This window comes from Lepisosteus oculatus, chromosome 13, assembly GCF_040954835.1.
Source record: "Lepisosteus oculatus isolate fLepOcu1 chromosome 13, fLepOcu1.hap2, whole genome shotgun sequence".
Classification (NCBI taxonomy): Eukaryota; Metazoa; Chordata; class Actinopteri; order Semionotiformes; family Lepisosteidae; genus Lepisosteus; species Lepisosteus oculatus.
This window is the reverse complement of record NC_090708.1, coordinates 28,129,129-28,138,928: the sequence shown is the minus strand read 5'-3', so window position 1 is coordinate 28,138,928 and position 9,800 is coordinate 28,129,129. Positions and strand designations below refer to the sequence as shown.

At 34.6% G+C, this 9,800-nt stretch overlaps 1 protein-coding gene across 1 annotated transcript; it reads left to right on the top strand.

The window, feature by feature from the left end:
- The first annotated feature begins 6,958 nt into the window (after positions 1-6,958).
- Positions 6,959-7,918, top strand: LOC138242267 (olfactory receptor 6N1-like). Its single transcript, XM_069197760.1, has one exon. The coding sequence runs from the start codon at positions 6,959-6,961 to the stop codon at positions 7,916-7,918; it is 960 nt and encodes a 319-aa protein (XP_069053861.1).
- Positions 7,919-9,800: the final 1,882 nt, after the last annotated feature.

The window sequence follows — 9,800 nt, the reverse complement described above, 5'->3', positions numbered from 1 at the left end:
TAACATGCTGTAACAAGATCGGTTAAACTGCGAAGAAAATGCTTTCAGAGAAAATGTTTCAGGTGTGAAGAACATAGATCAATGCAATTTCAACCAAACCTGTTCCCACACACCCCGCCCCCACTACCATTAGAATATACACAAACATTTTAGCGTTTCATTTTGAGCAGAAGACCCTCACACCTGAAGAGTGCTGGCTGTGACGAATTAAACCGGTTTTACAGGTTTCTATCACAGACCATGTGACATGGGACTCAGTAAACTACAGTAACACCGTATTTGATAACGCTTTAAAAACGCTATAAAATAATGTGACTTGGCACAGAACAAGTCACATCAAGTCAATTTAAACACAAGCTGTCTTTAGCCCTCTAAGCTGGTTCATACAGAAATGTAGAGATCCAGGCTCAGAACAGACAGCTTCATTAGCGAATACATATGCAGGACAACTAGAGAAGACGTTTTACAGAGGATGGATTTTTAGAAACATCCCATCAGACATCCCATCATATTCACAACGTGAAATCTAGAAAATAATATTACGTAACCAAAATCCGCAATATGGAAACAGAACCTGTGTAATTGTTGATAGATGATGTACTCATAACATTTTTTCAAGACGAACTACAACATTTAAAAAATGACTTGTAGGTACTTGATATCTCTAATCAATCCACGGGTCCCAGCACAAAACGAAAGTAAAACGCATACCGTTTTGCGCTTCTTATTAGTTGCTCAAAAGTAATTTGACCGTATGAAATGCATAATATAAACCTAGAAACATATACGTGAGCAGTACTTAAGAACTGTAGTATCGGTGTTAAGACATACCTCTCAAATACTGTAAATCAAGTTAAAAATATCTCAAGACCGATTCTGGTCATAATGAAACCATGCAAGGGAGTTTTTATGTCCGTTGCAGTTCTTTTGCAACATGAATATAATTATATCGTTATTAATTTCTTGAGATACGCAATTCCATATTATATTCCCTTTTAATCAAATTCTAAAAGTATGCTTGTTGACTCCGGTATTACGTTAGTTAAAGACTTTAAAGCTTACAATGTTTAGGGAGAAATGGAATACAGGTGTGTACTTTTTTCTTTAAAGTACAGAGACCAGCCATATACTGTATGTTTATGTTAAGATTTCCCTTCAGTGGTAAAATTAGATATGAATATTCAATACTTAAATGGGCACAGTTAAGGCATTAAATATACATATACATATTGTATACAGTACAGTTTGCATACGGTAATATGTTTATGTTACGCGATTAAAAAATAAATAAATTAAACTGGAAGGTCCAGCACCACCATTATGTTTATATGGTTGTTTTTGTTAGTTGGTCGTTATTATGGTTATTAATAATACGATCTATAGTTGAAATCTGAGCCTAAATAAAAAGAAAAAGCAAGTGATTAGGTTTATGAGCAATCTAATTACTTATTCGTTTAAAACGCTATATAAAATAAAGTTTATTATTAATTTGCTGGACAGAGCGGTGAACATTATTATGCATAAGACAAAGATAACGATCCTGATCAGTTTAGAAATCTGTGTACGCTGTAAGGTTTTTACTTCTTAAACTTTTAAAATACACGTTTTGAATAGAAAGAAATCCTCTTCCTGGTACAGTGTGTATAGCAAACCAGCACGTCTTTTTTCTCCAATCAAAGGGGTGTCAGATAGTGTCAGCCAATCACCATTCTGCGTTGGGTAGCAACGGGTGACTGATCTCAGGCGGAAGATGTAAACAGCTTAATGTTAGTGTTAAATATTTTTTTTTAATTCAATTAAACGGGCACAGTTAAGACATTAAATATACATATACATATTGTATACAGTACAGTTTGCATACGGTAATATGTTTATGTTACGCGATTAAAAAATAAATAAATAAAAATGAAAAGTCCAGCACCAGCTGGATTCGAACACACAACCTGCCAGTTGGTAGACACGCACCTAGACCAGTAGGCTACAAGACAGCTCAAATGATCAGGCAGGCGAAACAGCCCTACACAGCCCTGCCGCAGTACACGGATATAATCATACCCTTATTAAATTCTTTAGATACGTGATTCCATATTATATTCCCTTTTAATCAAATTCTAAAAGTATGCTTGTTGACTCCGGTATCACGTTAGTTAAAGACTTCGAAGCTTACAATGTTTAGGGAGAAATGGAATACCGGTGTGTATTTTTCCTTGTGATATTTTAAGCTCTTGTGGAATGATAGGTGTTGCATTTTAAATCATTTTCGTAGCTAGAAATTATGAAACGCCCTGTTAAAAGCAAGGACGTTTTTATGCCCGTTGAAGTAAAACAAAATGCCTGACAAAGTATGGCTTGGACAGATTCCAAGTGCTTCTACAAATGTGCTAAAGAAATTATACTTTGAGTATACAGCTTGTCCAAAGTCATCCATTATTAATACTATTAGTAATATCTTCAGTAAAGGCTTTGATGCATAAATATTTCTGATAAAGGTAGGTTGTGTACTTTTGTCCAACTGAGCAATCTTGCTTTCATAAAATATACCAACATTTTAATGACTGATGATTAACATGCTGTAATACACAGTTTAAAATTAAAGGCTCAAATGCTGTACATGAGAGGTTAAGCTCCCCCTGGCGGTTTTACAAGGCGACGCCGGATAGTTAGTCACATGACACACGTGAAATGCGTGATACCGTGACAAGCGTATGCCGCGAAATACCTCACCCATTTTGAATGGCTGCATCTGTACTGTATACAGTACAGTTTGCATATGGTAATATGTTTATGTTCCTAAATCAGTCTCTTTTATGAGCATGTGAAAGGCATGTTGAATCGATTCTCAAAATTACTGTACTTTGCATGATTGGAAACAAATGTGTGATTGCGAAATGCTGTGGTGTTACTTTTACAAAGACGGTATTATAGGAGAATTTACGGTAACTAGCGGTATTTCATTCAAAGAGTGTCTGAGTCACTGTGTCTGTCCTATATAATAATGCCACAATATTATAAACTCCCCTTAGGCTGGGCAATCAAATTTTTTAATTGAAAAAAAAGATGTGTTCCTGCTTCACTTAGAAATGTCATTACTTTAAAAGCGATAAATACAGGTTTCGATAGTTAATGACCACTTTTTGTGCACAAAAAATGGGTGATTTTTCTTCCTCGTCTTCAGATCTTTCTTGGAAAAATATCTTACCCGCTGCGATTCCAGCACAGAAGGGTTAAAAAGACAGAAAGTCAGACAGGCAGAGGGGAGGGTGAGATGTGAAACTATTACCTGTCCTGGATAATGCGGTTAGAAAATAGGTGGATTTACACCTGTGAAAAGCGTTCCAATTTTAATGTGATACGGAAGACATTATTAATAAAAAATGATTTTGTACGGTCTGTAAACTGAAAATGTATGAAGGAGACCCGTTGAGTATCGGCTCTTTTTACACTTGGAAGAACATTACAATGTTAAAGCGACACTGAAGATATAATTAATAACCTTTTAAATCTGAAGGGAGATCTAAAGGGATCTGCACGGTACCCGTTTCTGCTAGCTATTCAGAGGGAAAGATGGTGACATCACCGCGCAGGTAAGCAGACACACCCTCTAATGTCAGGCATAATGTTAGCCTCACAACATTGTCCAATAATACTCCTTTTGTGTCTAATTTTTAGTTAAGCAGAATTTCAGCTACAGATCATAAAAAAACAGGAATAACTTTTTTCACATATTGATGATAATGATATCAGTAGCAGTTTGAAACTATTCATTTTTATAAATAAATGACCTAGATTCAAACATGTTGTGATATTTAGAAATATAAAAAAGTCAATGGAGTGTCCATAATATTTCTATTTTGCTATTGCTATTTTAGCAAAGGTGTGAGGGAGAGAGAGATGCCATAGGAGGTTGTGGCAAAGAGAGGGGGGAGGGAGTTCCAGAGAAGGTTGAGAACATCTTGAAAACTGTAAGAAAAGAGTAGACATTATGGTAGGTAGGGATCCTGCTGTTTTCCATGAAATAGTTGACATTATTTGTTTGAAAAGAACAGAAAAAATAGAAATTCCATTACTTTAAAACAGTGGTTCAAAAAATTTTTGGACCAAGTACCACCCCTGATCAAACCAAAGCATCCAAGTACCACCTACAAGTCATGTTCTCAAAGGAACCCCAGAAAATCTCAATGACCAACATGAGCAAATGTGCACACATGCTCTCACACACATATAGTAATAAAAACTTTATTTGATATAGTGCCTTTAAACGTGGCTTCTCAAAGTGATTTACAGAATGACAACAGGAAAAACAACAATTAAAAATAAATAATAAAAAAGCACTATTTCAGTGAGAGGGGTGACCCTGTTTAGTCGAGCAAACCAGATGTGAATTCATTTTTCGAGCCTTGATACAATTCACAACAGAGTCTAAAATATTTTAAATCATCGTGCATTTTCTTGTCGGCAAAGGTCTTGCGGTGGATGTTGCAATGCCTCCATTCACTTCTGGAGCAACCTCTCTAAATCGTGCAACTACACCTCTGTGTCGGTTTATCATTGCTCTAACACTGTCTGTACAAACTCTGACGTATTTTACCCAGCCGATGCCATTCTCTTCGATAAATTCATTCAGAAACTGAAATATGTGCTCTCCTGTAGTTCCTGTTGGTAGCGGCTTACAGAACAGAAAGTCCTCATAAGACATGCCCTCAAAACTTGTATCTAATGTAAGTGAGCAAATTGACCGAATCGTCAACATGTACAGACTGATCTAATTGCAGTGAAAAGCATCTGCTGATCTTAAAGTGCTCTATCAGCGTACTTTTGATATCATCCGCCATACCAATAATTCTATCAGTGGTTGTTTCTTTTCACTGTAGCTCCTAAAACTAATTTCATGGTCATATTCATCTAGCAATTGTCATTAAGTGTCAGTAATCAGGCAAGGGGTCAGCTGAAGAAATGCAGAAAAGTGTTTTGTCAGAATATGTCTAAATTTTATGTATAAATGCATCTGCGGCAGTGGAGATTTATATTACAATATACATACAAATAATAACTAGAAAACGTTTTGAGATCAGAGCTGAATAATTGTGGAGGTGAAGTTTTCTGGTCTCCTGTGATTAATAAAGATGAATTCCGGTCACCATGTTGTTTAACAGAATCTGTTCATGAAGTGATGCATTTTCTTTGTTGACCCTTTGGGACTGTTTTCTCTAGCACTCATGTTCTGTCTCTGTGGATTAATAAGAGCTACAGCTTCAGTTTTGTACTCAGGGGCCTCTGGGGTCACTTTCAAGAGCTGAGAATAAAAGCAGCTGATATGAAAGAGTTTCTTGTCCAGCAGCTGGAAGAGCACTGTAAAAAGATTCAGTTTCCAGGTATGTAAAACATATTGAAGACCAATACCAATAATAGGTGTATTATAGGTTTGTAAAGTATTTTTTTATATTTTGTACATTGGATTTTATTAACCAAATATTTAACTTGTGAACTTTTTATACATAGTTCTCAAAGTGTAATATTTTTCTTGTTTCCAATCAAAAATAGAGTACATACTGTGGGTGATAAGTAAACAAATACTGAAAACATCCTCTGTGTATTCATTTGTTGAGAAGTTCCCATTAGCTGTAGAAATTTCAGGAAACACAGAATGTATATTCTTGGCTTTGTTGAATATCTTAAAGATTTGAATAGTGTTATTTATGGCAGGGTGTGACAGAGTGTTTAGCATTGCTGCAGTTCTGGGATGCCAGGTTTAGTTACTGAGGTGCTATTTGTGAGCACTTTTTAAAGTATGTTCTTCCCATGTTTGCTTGTGTTTCCTCTGGGTGCTCCCATTATTGTCCATTGTCCAAAGAAATGTTGGTAAGTTAATTTACATCTGTAAAAAAATGCCCCTGTTCTATAAAAAGTGAGTGGGAGTGTGTGTGTTTGTGTCCTGTGATGGATGATAATAATAGATTGTGTTTTATTTTAATTCCAAATGATTTCCATTGTTTTTACTGTAGTTCAATTAATGCATAAAATGCTGTAACCTTGAGTAATACAATTTTCCTAAATATTTTCATTGCAATTATACATTATATAAACTACAATTATACAGACCTCAGCTGTGGTTTTTGTGTTTTCACCTTTTTTATTTCCCATTAGTAAATAAAGTACAGAACCAGGGATCTCCAGAAAGCACAACCCTCTGCCACGGTCCATGTTGTTTTTGCTTATCTGCAAACCACATTTCTATAGATCTATCACACTATCCTGTGTGTTCTGATATTAACATTGTATAGACACTCCTATAAAACTCTGGCAAGTCTTTAACACCTAATGACTGTTAGCAATTTTCTAGGTTTCTCTAAAACACTGTTGTACTGTGACAATCACAACCATTAGTAATTCTTGTTACTTTGCTGCGAAGCTGATATCTTTTCCCAGTTACTGAATAAAACCCTGCATTTGTATCATTCCAGCCAGAAACAGTCCCAAAATGTGTTCTCTCTCACATTTTTTCTGTTACTATGATATTGAACTGAGAATGATCAAAGTAAATAAACAAAGTAATACTGCTTTGCTAGAAAAGAAAAAAGAAAAATGAGGAGAGTAAAATAAAGGATGTAACCACCAGTCTATTGTCTCAAATCAGATTATCTTAAGATGTTCCAGGTTTTTGGATTGGTTGTTACAAAATATCAAAAGAAAGAACAATCCAGGGAGAAAAACGTGCTACTCACATGCAAAGAGATATGTAGCCAGAATACAATTCACCCTTTAGGAAATCGCTATGAGTTTGGCAGGGCAATGTGTTAAACGTTAATATGACATTTAAAATATTGGATATTCATTATAATAAGCCAAGTATAAAAACATATTTAACTATTTTTTCAGATTCTATGGATTTTTTTCCAAACCACAACTAAACCAACCTACCTCTTGGCTCTCCTGTGTAAGTACCCTGAAACACCGAACCATGAGTGACTCCAATAGAACTCTGCACTCTGAATTCATCATTGTGGGATTGCCTGGCCTGCAGGAACACTACATTGCACTCTTCATCTTCTTCCTCATCCTCTTCCTGGCCATCATCATGGGTAATCTGCTCATCTTGGTGTTAGTTGCCCTGGACCACAGGCTCCAAACCCCCATGTACTTCTTCCTGGGGAATTTAAGTCTCTTAGATATTCTACTAACTAGTACTGTCATACCAAAACTGCTAGCAGTTCTTTTGCATCACGACAACACCATTTCTTTCTCGGGTTGTTTTATACAGATGCATTTTTTCATAGCATTTGCTGCTATTGAAGGATTCCTTGTAGCAGCCATGTCTTATGACCGATATGCTGCAATCGTAAAGCCTTTGCATTACAACACCTTAATCAACACCAAGGTCTGTTTAAAAATGGCCTCCACCGTCTGGGTGCTGGGCTTCTTTGCGCCTCTTTTATCAGTGGTACCGGCAAGCACTTTGCCCTTCTGTGGATCAAATCTTATCCTACATATTGTCTGTGATTACCGTACAGTAATGTCATTAGCTTGTGGTGATGTTACAGTTCACGTAAATTTTACTCTACTAATGGCTATGATGTCAATCTATATCCCCTTTCTCTATGTCTTGTGGACATACTGCAGAATTATAGCATCAGTAATGAAACTGAAAACTGTGGAAAGCCGTAAGAAGGCCTTCTCAATGTGCTCCTCACATGTGGCTGTTGTCTTCCTCTACTATGTGTCCAGTGCTGTAGTGTACATTGGGTTGAGAGTGGAAAGCATCCCTCCTGATGGACGCATCTTTGTAGGTGCAGTGTACTATTTCCTCACCCCTTTGCTCAACCCCATTATTTACTGGCTAAGGAATGAAAAAATCAAGGCAGCAGCTGAAAGATACTTTAGTCTTCAGTCTCCCCATAGTGTAAAATCACTGTCAACATAAGACAGTAAGATAAAGTATCAGGAATGTAAATGCTCAATAACCAAAATAAATCAAGATTACCTGTTAAAAATAATTTACAAATCTATGAAGAACAGCATTTTATTAACATCTAAATTTAAAGTTGCAATACACATGACCTTGAATAAGTGTCATTGTATTGAAAAAGATCCTTAATATGAATTTCAGAATGCAGATTAAAATGTTTGCTGTTAGCAGGTTACTTATGGCGCTATTTTTATCTACAGTATATCTATATCTATATTTCCATTTCCAAGTCACCTTTTTATGAATTGTTTATAAGGTTTTAGCAATAGGATGGTTTGGAAATAATGTGATTTATCTTAAGACACCAATGTGGATCTAATATGTATTAAAAAAACAAATGAAAAATCTATCATATTAAAAATACATTTTAAGAAGCAGATAGCTCCATATTATTCATACAATTGTACAGAGGTTCATGTTTGGTGTTATGTACACATATGAACTGATTCTGTTATGATTTTAGCACTCTATTATTATTATTGTTATTATTGTTATTATTATTATTATTATTATTATTATTATTATTATTATTATTATTAATAATAATAATAATAATAATGATATCATGTTGGTACTATTTTAGATTATGCTAATAGTAAAGAATACTAAAATGGTATTAATTGAATTGGTTCAACAAAGATAGAATTGAAGAGAAGCACGTTAACAGCATTTCAATGCATCTAAATTAGATTTTAAAAAACTGTAATTAGACATTTTGTTTTCTAATCTATAGATATATTTTACTACCTTATAAAGATATACAGCAATCAATGTATTATCTAAACAAAAAAGAGAATTATTAATTCTGACAACAAACTCTTTTGGTTCTCATTCCTGTCTATATAACAAAATAGAAAGATTGCATATAGGAGGGGCAAAAACCTTAAAGTATCAAATTCAGAATGCAATTCACCCTTCAGGAAATCATTTAAAGGAATCTTTTTCATGCAAAAGACTATAATGTACCAATCATCAAAAAATATATATTCAAAACAGGAATCTACAAATAATACTGTACAGGCACATCTAAAGGAGTAGTTTATCACACTTCCTGTATAAAAATCAGTCAACTATGCTTTAAAAAACTCAAAAAGATTTTTAATACAGATATGTTGCATTTAGATTAATACTGCATTACTTGCAATTGTCTGTTATTTTAATATTAACCATTTCAGTGCTTCAGACGTCATTTAAAAAGTGAGTGTGAAGTTATTGTTTTTTCTAAACTGCAGAAAAACATCCCAAATTAAATACTTTTTCAGATCTTTTCTTCAGTCTTCTTTCTTTTTGTTGGTTTGTTTATTTCCATTAAATTTAGAATAAATCTCTGCAAACCATATCTAGTGATACAGTTGAATTATGATTGTGATCACTGTCACAGAAACAGAAAATCTACTGTAGATGTATGCTTTTGAATCAAGAATATGTAACACAAATGTTGGACATTCTCTTCAGTTGAAGTTTATATAAGAAATTAATTTATGCGGGGGCTTTGAATTGACCCAAGTAAGAGAGGTATTTGTTTGGAAAGAAGATATACTATATACCCTATACTCTAGACAGTGCTGGTTTGTGCTTTGAACCTGAAATATGTTATCTGTGGCCATATTTCCTCAGCTGCTGGTGTCAACTTAGACAAGTAAGGCTAGATCTTAGAACACTGTGTTTCGTGCTTCAAACCTAGTGCCTGTTATTTGAAAAATAAAGTTGGAATAGTAATAAGACTATAAGCACTTTACTGTAAATGTGTTCAAGGAAATGTTATTTTAGCTTCACACTTCATACTGTCTCCACTTTGCTAATTCTGTTTTTATAGCTATGGCATAATGTAAAACAA

Excerpts from the sequence above, each read along its gene's own strand:
- LOC138242267 (XM_069197760.1), top strand. The coding sequence starts at position 6,959 with ATGAGTGACTCCAATAGAACTCTGCACTCTGAATTCATCATTGTGGGA.